Here is a 17,712-nt window from a genome sequence, read left to right on the forward strand (position 1 = left end):
GGGTCCAGATGACTACATCCCAGATTTTCAAGTATGACATCAGTTCTCCACGAAACCTCAGAGTGGACAGCTCATGAACCTGGACTCCCTTCATCAAGTATTCAAATTTGCATATGTCCAGTCCCTTCACGTCATCCACTGTCACCTCTTCCCCACACGCAGATTTCTAGCCTGCTAATCATTATTCGCATCTTCTAAGTTAACCTTAACCTACAAACCAGCTCTTTGCTCTATGAGGAAGAGCATTCATTCTTGGTGTATAATAAAATGCAAGTCCCTCCTTCCCCTAGTGATAGATGACCTTTGTGGCAAGTTCATGCAGGGTCTGGAAACAAAGCCATGTACAAGACAGATGAACACAGAGCCTCCAGCTTCCTCAAATCATAAATGTCCATCACAAACTCACTCCACCTGTCAAAGAAAGAAGAATGAAATAACTCAGTTCTGAATTTAGAGGAGAAGCTAATGAGCCTCAGGATGTCCCAAGCCAATTGCCCACACTGATTATGTAAAAATATGTTTTGCATCTGGTATTTGATTTGCCACACAGTTTAACAGAAAATAACTTTATCTATTTTTCCAATTAAAGGAAGTAATGTTACAATCAATATTTTCTCCTTCTCTGGTGTGGTAAATTAATGTCTGTCTATTGTTTTTAAATCACAAAGTGAGCATTACTATAGAAATATAAAATGGTACTATTTCATTTTAATCTATTTAATTTTCCATTCTTGAATTACATAATGGGGTTAAAACATTGAATAGAATTAATAGGATGAGTATTTAATTAAGCAATAATGAGTTTCTAAATGAATGCTCAAGGAAACTGGCTTTATAGTTTATGCAAGAATCAGATAATGGTCTTAACAAAGACTATAATAATTGTGTTGAATGTTTTCTATATTTAAAGATTTTTTTCTGAATTCTCTCAGGAGTAGATTTAAACATAATCGAGTTCCTTTATTAGACTCCACTTTGTTTTGAGAGTAAATTCCAAACGCCTTTCCATGGCCCACAAGGCCCTGCGTAACCTGGCTCTATCCTCCTCTGGAATCCAATAACAAACAGTTCTCCCAGCCTGGCCTGCACTCCGGCCACAACCACCTTCCCTGTTCCATAGATGCATCATGCTCCCTCTGCCACTGGCCTTTGCACCTGCTGTTCCAGATGCCAGGAATGCACTCTCACCTTCACCTCACTACCTCCTCCTCTTCTTTCAGTTCCCAGGGAGTTCTTCCCTAATGACCCTACCCAGTCTGGGTCAGGTACCACCCCTCTCACCATCTGCCCAAGTACAGGCTCTCCAGGAACTATGTTATTTCATTCCTAGCACCTAACACATTTTTATAATTATACTTATACCATGTCTGTTTTTTACTAGTGTATACCCAGAACATAATACTATATCATGCCTGGCATGCAAAATCCATCTCACCAAATGCTGGAAGATGGGTGGATGGAATGGATGAATGGATAGATGGATGGATGAAAGTTGGCTAGGTGATGGAGGAAGGGTGAAAAGGAGGATGGATGGATGGATGAATGGATGGATGGATGGATGGATGGATGGATGGATGGATGGATGGATGGAGGATGGATGGGTGGATGGTGAGTGGGTAGATGGATTGCTAGTAAATGTGTCTACATTTCTACATCTAAGCGCATGTTAGGGCCACAATACATACTTTGAGAATTCCTAGAACAATACCACCTTCTCATTCCACTTGGGATTCGTTTGCTCACAGGCTAAAAAGGTATTCAGTGCCAGCCAGCTTTAGTAGGTTCTGTAGACATGAAATAAAAAGATTCTTGGGTGAAGCTGCATAGGCTTGTCTTACTTAGACACGGCCTAAATGTTAATTTTACAGATTCATTCATCCATCCATCCATCCATCCATTCATCTATCCATCCATCATATTTTCATATGTCTAGTACTGTGCTATGAACTAGAAATCAGGACTGAATGAATTATCCACTGTACCATTATTTAAAAAAATAATTTTTAGGGTCAAAGAAAATTTTAATTGTTTCCTTATATCAGAAAAAAAATCAACTTTTTAAAGCCCATGAAAACGTATTATGGTATGAGGGGCCAACGAAGGTAAAAGTGTCTAAGGCCCACCAAAGTCATAGTGCAGCCCTCTGAGGTGTCCTGGAGAACAAGAGAGATCATTCCATTCCCTACCTTTCTAGAGCATTCAGGGAAGTGGCAGAATCAAGCATCCGTCAATGAGTCATTCCCTCTGTGGGTCACTCCTGCATAGCTCCATCCTTTCACATTTCCTCTTAGCCCTCGCCTCTGATGCCAGGTTCCACTTCCTACATTTAGGACCATTCATTCATTTATTCATTCATTCATTCAGAAAACACCTACTGAGTCCCTTCTGTGTACCTAGCATCTTGAGTGGGGCTGGAGACAAAGCCCTGTACAAGGCAGATGCACACAGAGCCTCCAGTTTCCTCAAATCATGATCTATTCTTATAGTGTCTTCATCTCAGCAATGTGACACTCAGCTGCTTTGACAAAGCAACATCTCACCTAGGTATTGGATATAACAGCATTTCTACCTGACTGATGGTGTCCAGCATCCTCCAGTCTTAGCACTCACCATGCCAGTAATTGTCCACCTGCTGTTCTAAGGTACAGGTGTCAGAAGAGGCACAAGGACAGGTTGGTAACTGAGGTCTGCTGTGATCAGGAGGGACAGCGAACTAGCTCTCTGGGTCTGGACCACGGCAGAGGTGAAGGGCTGGCATAAGCAATGTGGGCATGAGTGGGCCTGAGTAACAGAACTTGTTAAAAGCAGAGATTGCTGAAATCCAGGAACCTTGGATCTGACCTTTGGGTCACTAAACAGCTTTGGATAAACCACTTCCTTCCTTCCCTCTCTGTACCTATATCTTCATCTGCAACCTGAAAGGAATAGATAGCACATGTGCCACCATGTCCCGCTCCTGAACACATGGCAGACAGCAGAACAGCCTCCTTCCTGCTGTGCTCAGATGTACTGTAGGCCCCTCAACACTGAGCTCAGGTAGCCTCACCAATATACCAGCCTGGCTCTTTCATTGACAACTTGCCTTCCTTGAACTTGGACTCAATCATGCTTTTCACCCTGAGCTTCGTATTAGAATTATGCGAGCAGGTTAAGAAAGTATTAATCCCAGGCCTTACCCAAGACCAACTGAATTGGAATAGGACCAGAGGACCCAGGATTTGGGAGGGGTTTTGTTTGCTTTTTCTAAACGTGATTTTAGCCAAAACCGGTTTGGCTCAGTGGATAGAGCGTCGGCCTTCGGACTGAAAGGTCCCAGGTTCGATTCCGGTCAAGGGCATGTACCTTGGTTGCGGGCACAGTAGGGGGTGTGCAAGAGGCAGCTGATCGATGTTTCTCTCTCATCGATGTTTCTAACTCTCTATCCCTCTCTCTTCCTCTCTGTAAAAAATCAATAAAATATATAAAAATAAAATAATGTGATTTTAAAAGCCCCTGAAGCGATTCTAATGTGCAGACAGAGCTGGGAACCACTGCTCTACATTTCCAGCGTGGGAATTCTATGAGGAGGAGGGAAAGACACAAGATAGGACTTAGTTAAACAAGAATCAGAGGAATCAGGCCAAAATAATTGTCTCCTGGAGCTGTATCTCATATTTTCATATGTCTAGGACTGTACTACGTACTAGCATCCTGCAGGTCCCTCCTCACTCCTCTGCTTTCCATCCTGTGTGCATGTTCCAAGCATTTCCCAGCTCCCCTTTCACAGAAGGGAAACAACTCACCCAGGTTTGCTGAGGTGTGATAGACAAATTAGTTCCCATCCGCTCTCCGCCCCCCAAGGCATCAAGATTAAGGCTTATGATTAATGATTTGCAAGTCAATTAATCAGCCACTGCTTTCGAAACCTCATTTCTCAAATTACTTCCTTTGTACACAAAAGCTTTTTGATGTCATCTTACTGTCTCTAGACTCGCTTTCCTACTAATTGAAATTCCAAGATATTTCTTCTTCCTGTCAGCTTATTGGTATTACTTGTTTGTAAAATATTTGCAAATGGATTACTGTTCACCTGTACTGTGTCAGAGGTAAGCACCAATACAATACTTTATGCTTCCAGCTAAAGGAATGTGCTAATGATAGCTTGTGAAATTCTCTATCTATAGGAAAGCCAATTTTTCATTTATTGATTTATTTCCACACACCTACTTGCAACAAGTATTTGAGATGTATTACATAAAAAACACAGGTACAACAAGGCCTCAAACAATTGATTTATGTGTTTCCTTAGAAGATAGTTTTTTAAAGTCACACTAGTTGGGTACAAGGGGTGGGAAGGATGAAACTGGCTTTTTTTCATTGGAGAATATGGTGCAATCTAGCAGAGGCTCTGGAGCCAAACACAGGGGTTCAGTTCCAGTCTCTTCACTGATGAGCCATGGCACTCTGGTTATCTGGTCACCTTGTAGTTTAGGGTAGGTGAGGCTGCAGGAACACAAGTAAGCCAAAATGTAGAAAGGCACAAACTCAACAGAAGTTTGTTTCTCATTCATCAACAGTTCAGGCAGGTGTTCCCAGATGCTAGGCTGCTCCCCTCCATGTGGTGACACAGGGACCCAAACCCCTTCCCTCTTGTGGCTCAACCCTCCCCCTGGGTTCTTGTGACTGTCTCCATTCAGGTAGACAGGAGAAGGGAACGAAGAAGAGGCACCACTGTTCTCCATCATAATCTTCTTCCTGTGTCATTATTCATTGTGAAATGAGATTATATGGTAATGTACCCAATACCAGGCATATGGTTAAAGAGTTCTGTAAATGGTCTTTCCAATGTTGTGTGTGTGTGTGTGTGTGTGTGTGTGTGTGTGTGTGTGTGTGTCTTTCAAAATAATGACAGTAACCATCTGCTTTGTTTGCAGTTTCAAGCCACAGTCGAGGAAGGAGCCGTGGGAGTTATTGTCAACTTGACAGTTGAAGACAAGGATGACCCCACCACAGGCGCGTGGAGGGCTGCCTACACCATCATCAATGGAAACCCTGGCCAGAGCTTCGAAATCCACACCAACCCCCAGAACAACGAGGGGATGCTTTCCGTTGTCAAGGTAGGGGTGCTCCCAACTGTTCCTCCCTCCGCACCTGCGCTCTGAGGCCCACGATGCGGCTCATGGCCTCATTACATGGAGAATGTCCAGGATAAGTCAGCCCTAGTCTCTTCCTCCTGGAATTACAAAGAAAAAGGCTCATGACTTAAGGTTGTACTTGTGTCCTCACCACCATAAAACCAACCTGTTTTACAGCTTCCAGAAAACTCAAACTTACGTGTAACCTTAAAAAACCCAAACTTAATTTTTAAATGAGATTCTCCATGTGTTTAATAATGAATTATCAAAGATGTGCAAAAATAGAATAAGTGAAGGTTTTTTAAAGATCTGTGCTCAAAATGGGAATTATTACATTTCTTTTTAATCTTTCTTAGCAGAGACTCAGTTATTCCCTTGAACACGAGATAATTACACCCATGGGCTAATTCTTGGTGTGAAACCTCCTGTGCGCATTGCTGCCCAGCGTGCTGACCCTCTGGTTGCAGGTGGAATGAGGAGAAAATGTGATAATGAATGTCAAGCCCTAGGCTCGTGCCAGTGCTCTGGGGAACGCTGGGTAGGAGGGTGGTGTTGGCAGAATGTACTGGCAGCTCGGTGTCCTAGAAGGATTTTCATACACTTCTACTCTCTGGGAGCTTCTGCCAGACCAGGACACTCATTGGAACAGTTTCTTTTCTGGTAGGCGAAGCCATTTGTCTCACAAGCAGGGAGTGATCATATTTATAGTAATTGTAGCCATGGACAGAGCAGAAACATTGCTATCTACCCCCTGTGTGCCCTTGGCCAGGACACCTGCTTATGGTTTCCATGCCTCCGTTTCCTCAGCTGTAAAATGAGGGTGATAATACCACCTACCTCTCAGGCTGTTGCGAGGAATTCGTGAGCTAATATGTAAAAACATTTAGAACAGTGGTGGGCATTAGAGCCTGTGTACATTCCCTGAGACTGCTGTAACAAATGACCACAAACTCAGTGGCTTAAAAAAAACATAAATTTATCCTTACACTTTTGGGGGCCAAACTCCAAAATCAGTTTCACGTGGCTCAAGTTGCAGGGCTGGTTCCTTCTGGGGGCTCTCAGGGAGAATCGATTCCCTCGTCTTTTCCAGCTTCTGCAGCTGCCTGCATTCCTTGGCTCATGGCCCCTTCCTGTATCTTCAAAGCCAGCATCACAGCATCTTCATATCTGTGACTGACCTTCCTGCTTCTCTCTTTTAAGGCTCTTTGTGATGATATTGGGCTCACTGGGGTAACTCAGGATCACCTCCCCATCTCAAGGTCCCTTCTGCCATCTAAGCACCTACTCACAGGCTCGGGGAATTAGAATGGTAGACACACTTGGTGGTCATTATTCAGCTGCTATGGGACCATATAAACAACTACACCCACAAAGTTCCACAGTGCCCTTGGGTGTAGAAGCCACTGAAAATAGAAATCTTGGCGAGTTTCCAGCTTGTTCCAGAGCATGAGGGCTCTGGGTTCCTCCAAGCCTGCCCTTTCAACACCTCTTCCAAAATGAACCTCAAATGTTTGCCGGGAAAGAGCAGCCTCAAGGTCCTCCCAGTTCTTCTTCCCTAATAACACCGGCCACGGCAGAGTTGTTAGGAGATCCTGACACTGCCCCCGGCACCCACCGCGGCTTCAAAGCTGTGAAAGTCATAAAACAACACGGCCACTGCCTGTCCTCTTCCCCTGGCCTCATGTCTGCAAAAGCTGCCGGCAGCCTTCCAGGCCTGCACCGAAAGACAAAGCCTGGGGAAATATGCATCCCCCTCCGGGACCCTGGAGGAGTGCAGTTCTCCCACGTGTGCCTGTGTTTGCACAGTGCTATGCGTCTGAAAGGTTAGCATCTAGAAGCTCACCTGGAACACTAGTTAACATGCAGGCCCCACCACGCCACACCTGCTGAACTGGAACCTGAAGGAGAGGTGCCCCAGGTGATGCTGGAGTTCACAGAGCACAGCCTTGGGGATGAGGACTGCCATTGAATGAGAAGTTTCCACCTGCAGACTTCCTGAGGAGAAGGTTCCATGGAGCCTGGGGTCTGCCTGGGCTTCGGTTTTTCTAGGGAGTGGACTTCCTGTACTTCAGAATCAGGACAGAGGCTCCCCTCCCGTCCACTGCCTGCCACATGAATCCCTACCCAGGCCTCGAGCTCCCCCTGCCCCTCAGCACACCTGGTCAGAGCCCAGGACAGCCCTCTAGAGCAGTGGTTCCCAACCTCTCGTTGGCCATGCCCCACCTAAGCATCTCTAAAACCCTGATGCCCCCGCTGTGACATGTAATTCTTATTATTCAAAAAGTGAACTCCTATTCACCCAGAGGAAGCCTAAAAGCCCATTAACTTGGTCTAAACAAGCTTCCAAAGGACATGGCATCCATGAAAGAGAAAAATAAAAGAATGGACGATTGAAGTACTGAGAAAGAAGTCACTAAGAAATTGTTTAAAAAATAATAATAATATGAAGTGATATGAAAAAATAGCAGAGTTTCAAAACATGTAATAGAGAACTGAAATGCATAAGTATGTCACAATATATATTTATATACTGTATATGAGGCCCTTAGAACAATAAGAAATGCAAAAAATTCACTGTTAATAACTCATTCTCAAATTGCCCCCCTTAAAAATCCAATTGCCCCCCTGTGGGGCGTGTGCCCCATGTTGGGAACCACTGCTCTAGGGGCAGCCTGGCCACTCCGCTGTGCTTGCCACTTGCCAGCAACCAGGGATGCTTTCAGCTGCAATAACAGAACGCAGGCTGATAGTGGCTTCAGTAATACAGAAATGTAGTTATCTCCATAACTAAACGAAGGGAGGGGCTCTGGGCAACTCAAGAGAGCCAGCAGGGGCAATGCAGATGTTCTGGCTTTTTCTTCGTGGACAGAAAATGGCTGCCAAAGGCCCAGGCATCACATCTTCCCCATGCTGTGATGCAAGACAGGAAGCAAGGAAGCAGCTAGGCGAGAGAGAAAGAAAGAGAGAGAGAGAGAGAGAGAGAGAGAGAGAGAGAGAGAGAGAGAGAGAGAGAGGGAGGGAGGGAGGGAGGGAGGGAGAGAGAGAGAGAGAGAGAGAGAGAGAGAGAACGAGAACGAACTAGCTCTCATGTGCCCCATCCTCTCATTAGGAAGGTGGATAAGGGAGAAGGGGTGTGGGCATGACCACGGGGTTGCCAGCCCCAAATAGCTCTGCCCTGACCAGCAGCAGGCAGCGCCCTGAAGAACTAGAGGAAGTCTCAGGATTGTGTGGTTTGCGGGGGCGTCCTCCTCCCCACAGGACCAACTCCTACGGGTCCTGGCAAATGAGCACTGGTTTCCTCTTTAAACCCTTCTGGTCAGAAACACCCGTAGTTGCTTTGTAAACCTACTTCAAAATGTCAGCTACTCTTTCAGCCGAATATAATCCACCTGCCTCTGAAGTCTGTTTTGTCTTTTGTCCTCAGAGGAGAAGGAAGCATCAGTAAGCAGTTTGATCCCCAAACCCGTCAGACTTAAAGTCTCGGTTGGATCACTTCCAAATCCTCCCTCTTCCAGACAACAAACCCCAGCTCCTTCACCCTTCCCATGTGGGCCAGCTCTTCCAGCCTCTAAATCCTCCAGGACAGTGGTGCACACCCTCTCCTGACACTTGATGAAACATTCATTGAATTGAATCTCTGTAACTTTATTGTGTTTTCAATTCCCTCCCATCCCCGACACAGACCCTGCAGCAGACACATCGTTTCAATAGGTCAGAGGCCCAAAAACCAAGGGCGTCTTAACCCAGCATGACCCAGGGTGGCCTTGAAGGGGACTGGAGCAGAGACCCAGCGTTTCACCAGCTCCGGGTGGGCAGGCCACAAGCATTGCACAACGGAAAATATTGCCCCGCATTATGCAAATGGAAGTGAACAAAAGAGAGGTTTTGCTCTCCATAAAGCCAGGCGGTCACTGTGTGGCTCAGTCTCTCTGCTCCCCTCTCTCGGTGCCATTGTTCACATCTCGGTTTCTCTGCAGCCAGCATCTGCTTAGGGAATGAGGGCCTGGGAGCACCCATGAAAAGCCAGGCGGGAGGGCCATGGCTGTCCAGCTGTTTCAATTCCACGTTCTTCTTTCTCACCATCTTAACAGCTTGTTATTACATCAGACTCTAGGCCAATCTCTGCGTGAAATGTCTGACATGTGTCACCTGCCCCGGTCTGTACAGCAGTGCTTTGCACTGGGACTTCACTGATGGGAGACTGAGACTCCGGGAGGTGCAGTGCCGTGTCTGTGGTCCCATAAGTCCTACAGTTATTAAATCAGGGCCAGGACTTGACCCTGGGCCTCTTGTGGTTGCGAGTGAAGGTGGCCCTCTCACCCAAGTCCATCGCTTCAGCATGAGTGGCAGCCCCAGGGGGCAGAGGACTGGGTCGCAGTCACATCACGTGTAGAAGCACCACCTGCTAGGACCGGCCGTTTGTTGTCTCATGGCTGCTCATTGGCCCTGAGCGCAGGACAGGCCACCACTATGTTGGACTGTCCAGACATGGCTCTGTGTCTGTTATCACTGCCCCTGCCCAGTGTGTGTCCAGAGAGCCCCGAGCCATGGTAAAAATTGAAAATGCCCCACATATTTTCATGCCCTCAGGTGGGAAAGGGTACAGAGGCTTAACCCCAGGTGTCTGAGCCTCTCAAATTCTTTTCCCTGCACGACACCCTGGGGGAAGTGCGCCCCTGTGCGAGGAGACCCTCTGTGTTCAGTGCTGTAGAGACCCCAGCCCTTAGACCCCGCGGCGAGTGAGTGGGACACATTATAAATGAGGCCTTGGTTTGCCTTTCGCATTGGATCTCCCTGGGGACAGACAGGGCTACCATGAATCTCATGAAGCTTAGGCTTCGGGGTCCCCCATCCTCCTGAGCCCCCAGGAGCGTCAGAGTTGCAGAGTTACAGGTTACAGGTGGGAATCCTTTTAACATCAGCGTTGCCAGTGAATCTCCTAAAGGGATCTTAGAAGGGAGGCCCCAGATCTCTGAGGCTCATTACATGAGTAATGTGTTGTCATTTCTTTATCAATCTAAAAAGAATAACGTTGATACCCAGCTTTGCATGTGTATGTTTCATATTCTTGTTCTTAAAGAAGATACCAAATTGCATAAAACTTAGCTCACAAAACCTGGATCCATCCCTCAACATCCACCTTCCCTGGTGGGATGTCAGGGGGACTTTATGCAAAAGCATCTGCCCTTTGTGGCCCACGTGTGCAGACGTACACCCACACGCACACGCGCACACACACACACACACTCACACACACACACACACATGCACATGCACATGCACACGCTCAGTCCCTTTCTCTCATTCCAGCCTCTGGACTATGAGATTTCGGCCTTTCACACCCTGCTGATCAAAGTGGAAAACGAGGACCCGCTGGTACCCGACGTGTCCTACGGCCCCAGCTCCACAGCCACCGTCCACATTACCGTCCTGGATGTCAACGAGGGCCCGGTTTTCTACCCCGACCCCATGATGGTGACCAGGCAGGAGAACATCTCCGTGGGCAGTGTGCTGCTGACGGTGAACGCCACAGACCCTGATTCCCTGCAGCATCAAACCATCAGGTGGGTGAGCGGCTCCGTAACCAGAGACGGGAGGCAGGCGCCAATTGCTTTCCTTCTCGGCTCGCAAGGCTGATTGTCAGGAGCAAACCACCATTAAATTAAGCTTGTTAATGATGTGAGTGAGTAGGAGGTACGTGTCATAAGAGTTAGCGGCTGAAGGCACCAGGCGACAAGGCTTGCTAAGTAGGGACACTGCCCCCCACCTGATTCCCAGCAGCGAGCCAGCCCGGAAGGAGAGTGGCTTCAGAACTGTGTTCCCAAATGACCAGAGGTGTCTGCCAGGGCCACGCACAGTCCCCTAAGGGAGAGAGAAAGGAGCCGCCATACATGGCCCCGTGAATCTCAGACACTTGACCTACTTTATTGTTACCACAACTTTATGAGAAAGGCATTGGCTAACTCCATGTACAGATGAGGGTCTTATGAATTCAGAGAGGTTCAGTAACTTGTTCAAGGCTGCCCAGCCTCGTAGCAGAGAAATCTGGATAAAAACAGGACAATCTGCAAAGTCTGTGCTCTCCTGGGTTCTATGGACTGAACTGTCAGAGGGTGAGGGGCAGACACTGCCTGGTATTTAGAAATGGACTGTCGGGTTAGGTTTTCGACTGATAGATGGCCGGCAAAAAAAAAAAAAAAGGTCTTCAAAACGTGCTTAGAAAGAAGGAATTTTCATAACGAGATTTAATTAAATGATCATTATCCACGGTGCATCTAATGCGAGCGAAGACAAGATGGCTCATTGGCACATTGTTTCACAATAAACAATCGGCATGCAGGTCCAAGTGCACGCTTATCTCTGAAAGCTATTAATCTTTCTCTTCCAAAATCTAATCTTCTCATCTGAGGGACAGATAATCAAGTATTAGACACACTTTTAATAAACATGTGTCTTATTTTCCTGATTCGAAACACCTGAGAGTGCGCCACGGTCTCCACATCAGCCCCTTAACGGTGGAGCAAGCTGGCAGACAAGCAGGGAAATTATTTTTCATTCCCAAAAGGGGAGTTAGACATTTTTTTGTTTTAATTTATTGGGGTGACATTGGTTAATAAAATCATATAGGTTTCAAGTGTACAATTCTATAACACATCATCTATCTATCGTATGGTGTGCTCCCCATCCAAAGTGGTCTCCTTCATCACCCTTTATACCCCTTTACCCTCTTCTACCTCCCCCACGCCCTTGCCCTCTTGTAATCACCATACTGTTGGTATCTGTGAGGGGGTTTTTTGTTTTTGTTTTTTTGCTTAATCCCTTCACCTTTTTCATCCAGTCCCCCAACCACCCCTCCCTTCTGACAGCTGTCAGTCAGTTTTCTGTATCTATGAGTCTGTTTCTATTTTGTTTATTTACTTTGTTCATTAGATTTTACATATAAGTGAAATCATATGATGTTTGTCTTTCTCTGACTGGCTTATTTCACTTAGCATAATGCTCTCCAGGTCCATCCATGATATTGGAAAAGGTAAGATTTCCTTCTTTTTTACGGCTGAGTAGTATTCCATTATATAAATGTATTACAGCTTTTTTATCTATTCATCTACTAATGGGCACTTGGACTACTTCCAAATCTTGGCTATCCTATCTAATAATAGAGTAACATGTAAATTACCATCACTCTGCTACGCCCACGATTGGGCGGCGGGAGGCTGGGGGGCGGGACTCGGGGTGGCCTATCTGGCCATTGAGAGGCACGGATCCGCTGCCACTGAGGGGGCTACCCTGCTGTTGAGAGGTGCAGGGGGCGGGACTTCCGCCCCCTGTGCCTCTCAACGGCCAGATCCGCGGCCGCTGAGGGGCCCTGCCGCAGACACCCAGCTGCGCCGCTCAACGGCAGGGTAGCCAGGTGTCCGCAGCAGCCCCCCTCAGCGGCCTGCACCTCTCAACAGCAGGGTAGCCCCCCTCAGCAGCCGCGGACCATCAAAAGCGTGGGAGCTGGGTGCCTGTCTGCTCCGGCACCAGGGGACAGGCACCCAGCTCCACCGGGAAAAGCAAAAGCGTGTAGGGGACCCTACACGTGCATGATTCAATCATGCACTGGGCCTCTAGTTGTAAATAATGCTGCATATATTGTTTCAAGTTAGTTTTTGGGGGTTTCTCCATATATATTTCCAGAGGTGAAATTGCTGGGTTATAAGGCAGTTCCATTTTTCATTTTTTTGAGGAAACTTTATACTGCTTTCCACAGTAGCTGCACCAGTCTGCATTCCCGCCAACAGTGCACGAGGGTTCTCTTTTCTCCACATCTTCACCAGCACCTGTTGTTTGTTGATATATTGATGGTAGCCATTCTGGCAGGTGTGAGGTGACATCTCAGGTGGGTTTTACTTTGCATTTCTCTGATGATTCGTGATGATGAGCATCTCTTCATATGCCTCTTGGCCATTTGTATGTCTTCTTTGGAGAAGTGTCTATTCAGATAGATCCTTTGCCCATTTTTTAATTGGACTGTTTGGGAGTTTTTGGTGTTGAGTTGTATAAGTTCTTTATAAATTTTGGATATTTTGGACTTCAACAATAAGAAGTGGAAAAGAGAGAAGATGGTTTTAAATGGGTTGATATTGCTGAACCTGGGGCTCTGCCATTGCTGCGTAATTGGGATGAAAGTGTTAATGTGATGGGAAAGGACAGATACCTGTGCCTGGGACGAGAGGTCCCACTAAGGTGGGACAGACAGTGGGACAGGTGGGTCTGCGGGGTTGTTTAAGACCAGCTTTGGCTGACTTAGGCAAAGGGAGAACTTGGAAGATTCCATAGACAGTTTATAGAGCCAAAGAATACGTTTAGAACCAGGCCCTCGATTACCTAGGGCAGTGGTCGGCAAACTGCGGCTCGCGAGCCACATGCGGCTCTTTGGCCCCTTGAGTGTGGCTCTTCCACAAAATACCACGTGTGGGCGCGCACGTACAGTGCGATTGAAACTTCGTGGCCCATGCGCAGAAGTCGGTTTTCGGCTCTCAAAAGAAATTTCAGTCGTTGTACTGTTGATATTTGGCTCTGTCGCCTAATGAGTTTGCCGACCACTGGCCTAGGGCGTTGTTGGGTCTCCAAGTAATGGGAAGTATGGGCTGACTGCCAGGATCTCACAGGAGAATGAATCACCTCCAACCAGTCTTCAGTGCCACTGGGCCCCTGGTTCACACACCCAGGGCGAGCCTGCTTCGCCTGACCTGTAGTCAGGAGCCTTCCTACTCAGGGCTCCTTGGCAGTGAGCAGAGATGATGTTTCCAGATGTGGTTGCCCACCAGCAAGGGCAGCTGGTTGGGAAGGGGTAGGAAACCCTGTGTGGCAATGAAGTGTGGTGCTTGGAGCTCAGCAACAGGGCACGGAGAGCAGTCCCAGCAAGCTGAGTCAGCCTGAAGAGAGCTGGGTGACTGGCGGGAGCAGAGACATTGATGGACATCAAGGGCAGAACTGAGACATGGAGAACAATGACTCAGTTACTGGAACTGGGGTACAAGGGTTCCCCGTTCTACCCTGGGTAGAATGTCAGTAGCACCCACTGTGTGAGAAAAGGTCAGAGAAACAATTTGTAAAGTACTTGAGGTGAGAATTGTGGTGAAAAGCAGGGATGTAGAAAGCTCTGGAGAGCTTCATATTTCTGCAGTTAGTCATCACAGGTGTGACCCTCAGTCAGGCCCCAAGTTGCCGGGACTCATCTCAGAGTGACTTATGCCTAGAACGCATGTACTGGTCCATGTAATTGAAAAGTCCCTGGGGACTACTAGGGCATTAGTGTGATAATTCGGGTGCTCAGAATTTATTATTTCTCCACCTCTTGGGTCTGCTCTTCCCTGGGCTGGCTTCATCCTCAGGCACATCTGTATGGCTGCGGAGGGATGAGACTACCAACAATGCAGTCCCAGGGCCTTCCAGCAGCAGGAGACCCTTCCCAGTCAGTAGTACTAGCCCAGGGGCCAGGCCTGGATCTCACTGAACCAAACGGAATAGCAGGCGGATGGAAGTGCCCGTGGGTATGTGAGCCCACCACAGACCCCAGCCTCTAACCATGATGGCCTGGAATGGTGGTTCCCAAAAGAATGCGATGGGATGGATGCTAAGGCACCAGGAACCATGGAGAGCCAGTGTGACCAAGTTCAAGTTTGTGAATCCTCCCAGAATATATAGCTGGAGTGTTTCTCTGCAGCTGGTATGCCTAAGAGTTCTAGCATTTACAAATTGGTCTGGCTGAGCAGTGTCTGGACAAATCCTTTTCCAGCCTTGAAGCAAAGTAAATGTGTGCGTGTGTGTGTGTGTGTGTGTGTGTGTGTGTGTGTATGCGCGTGTGCGTGTGGGGGGGGGGGGGGGCACATTTCTCTCTCTGGCCTGACTCTCCAGACACATTCCCTCCTGCTGGGATCCAGAGTTGCTGGAACTGACACTTTCTCTCTCAGCTTGGCACTGACTCCCCTGCCTTCTCTTTTTCCTCCCTCTTCCCTCTCAGCTCCCATCTTCTCTTCTTCTCATCTCCTCCCCTCCCTGTGCTGGTTCTGAGCTCATCAAAAGCAGGGATAACATCACTGACAGGTTGAGCTATTGTCACAGAACTCTTCTGGGAGAAAAGGCTCATTAATTATTTGCAGTCTTTGATCCTGTGCGTTGAGAAGCAGTGTCCCCGGGGGGCCGTATGTGTGGAGGGTGAGCAGGGCTGCAGGGAGGGGCCAGGCTGGGACACAGTTTTCTAATAATCTGCACTGGGCTCTCCGGGATTCTCAGAAAGACAAGACGGCCTTGTGAGTGGTGTTGTTATTGTTGCCTAATTAATGATTCTTCAGGGAGCAGGCATTGAAAGAGGGAAGAAATTTACACTGAGAACTCATTGTTATCTTAAAGAGAGCTCTGAGCTGAGCTGACAAAGACACAGACAAAAGATGCTGTCCTGCCATCTGCCCCTAATGGGCTTGACTCTAAGCAGTAGCATGCATGGGCTCTGCGGTCACGCAGGTCACTGTGGCTGCCCCCGTCTGTGTGTAACTGTGCCCACACGTCTTTCTCAGGGTCTCTCTCTGTTGGTGCCTGTTTCTCTGGGTATATCCTTTGCTCTCTCCATTTCTTTGCCTCCTTCTCTGTATCTCTGTCTCCCTCTGCCCTTTCTCCCTCCCTTCCTCTGTCTGTCTCTAGTTGCATCTTCTCCATGTATGTCCATCTTTCTCTCTGTCTCTTGGCTTTCTGTTCTTCTGTCTCTGGTTCTCTCTTCCTCTCTCCTTTTCTCTCCTTCCCTCCTCCCAGTCCTTTCCTCTTCTTTCTGCTGCTGCCTCCTCCCCTCCTTTACTTCTCCTGTCTCTCCTCTGTCCTCCATCTTTCTTTCTTTCTGTCTCTGTCTTCGCCCCGCTCCCCATCTCTATTTATTTCTCTATCTATCTCTATCTCATTCCAAGATTTTCTGTGACTCAGCTCCAATAACCCTTTTGTATCTCAAATGACTAACCAGACACGCAGGGCTTTTTAGCACAGTTGGACATTCTCCACCTGCCCAGGCTCCTAACAGCCTGATTCTGGTCTAAAATGAGAAGCCTCTTCTCCATCCCCAGCCCCCACAAAACTTAGGAAATTACTTCTAACTAACCCCTGGTCCAGGCCCATGTCCTGTCTTTTGTGATGAAAAGCACATCTCAGGCACAACAATTCTGCTGGCTGGCCCTGTTATGCACTCTTTTATCTCACCAGGGAACATGAAAATCAGCAGAAGGCACCTTGATCTCTAAGAAGCCTGTAACTCCAAAGACAGGAGGCGTCCAGGCATCAGAGTGATTATTCTCTCTAAAAAGCCTGGGTTATTAAAATGTGTTACAAAGCTGATCGTGCTGTGCTCTTAGTCAAATCAAAACGGACAGCCATGGTCTAGTGACAGATGAAATTCTTTTTTTCATAACTTGTATCTTCTTATCCTTATTATAAAGTTAATATAGTTCATGGAGGAAACTTGTGAAAAGGCAGTTAAGAATAAAAAAGATAATACAAATCTGTAATTATTTCACCCAAGGAAATGCATCCCTCTTTAACAACGTGGGTATATCTCCTTCAGTCACGTCTGAGTGCTTCTCATTTATTACCAGAATTGGCTCCCATAATCCATCCTGTTTTGGAACCTGCTATTTTTACTTCCCAGTGCATGGTGGACAGCTTTCTATGTCAAGAAATAGTTATTATTTTAATCACTGAATAATATTATTCTATTACATGGATATACTCATTAATTTATTCACTCCCTTACCGTTACATATTTAGTTCCAACTGTTGCAGTTATTTAAGAAAAAGGTCAATGGTCATGCTTGTAGCTTAATTGTTTAATACATCATTAATTTTCTGAAGAATTTTTAGAAAATACTTTACTTGAGCAAAAGTATTAATATTAATACTTTTTGCTGTATAAAGAATTCCTTGTTTTTTTATACCTAGACAATCAAATTTATATTTCCCCTATGATTTGGATTGATGTCATGGTTACAAAGTCATTCTCTGCTCCAAAGTCATGCAAATATCAACATGTCCTAAAGCAGAGCTGGTTCTCACACCATCCTCTCAACACAGCGAGGAAGGAAAGACTCGCTCCCACCTTCAGGACAGAGCCTGGCCTCCGCATACACAAGACAGGAACAGGCACTTCTCTGTGGCTCTGTAGTCTCTAATGAGGAGCCGACTGGTGCAACTGAACTTGTTGGCTAATTATTGTCAGAAAGAGCAGCTCAGTGAGGATTATGGGAAAATGCACTGACTGCCTTTGCCTAGCATTCTCCATGAGTAGCAGGGACTATCCTTTGCATCTTTGATTCGCTTACTTTGCGGATGCACCCGGCAGCTCAATCATTTTGAATGGCCTGAGAGGACTTACTTCATTCTCTTAACAACCAGGAGGTTTCTGTTGAGGCAGCCAAGTACCAGTTTCTATCCTGAACATTTTTTCAGACAGAACTCACCTTGTCCAGGGTGTGTAGCAAACGGCTCTGCAGCAGAGACTTCTGCCTCCATATTGAACGTAGAAGATACGTGTTGAGGAAAAAATACTGGCCTTACCCTGTAAAAGGGCCTGTCA

At 46.9% G+C, this 17,712-nt stretch overlaps 1 protein-coding gene across 2 annotated transcripts in view; it reads left to right on the forward strand.

The window, feature by feature from the left end:
* CDH13 (cadherin 13) overlaps window positions 1-17,712 on the forward strand; it is a gene marked incomplete at its 3' end in the record, with an annotated part of 1,039,464 nt that overhangs the window by 939,592 nt on the left and 82,160 nt on the right. For both annotated transcript variants that reach the window (XM_079760072.1, XM_079760071.1), the window contains exons 9-10: window positions 4,914-5,096; window positions 10,425-10,678. In XM_079760072.1, the coding sequence (XP_079616198.1) occupies window positions 4,914-5,096; window positions 10,425-10,678 (437 nt within the window). The remainder of the gene's footprint in view (window positions 1-4,913; window positions 5,097-10,424; window positions 10,679-17,712) is intronic.

Source organism: Cnephaeus nilssonii (assembly GCF_951640355.1).
Source record: "Cnephaeus nilssonii genome assembly, chromosome: 20".
Lineage (NCBI taxonomy): Eukaryota > Metazoa > Chordata > Mammalia > Chiroptera > Vespertilionidae > Cnephaeus > Cnephaeus nilssonii.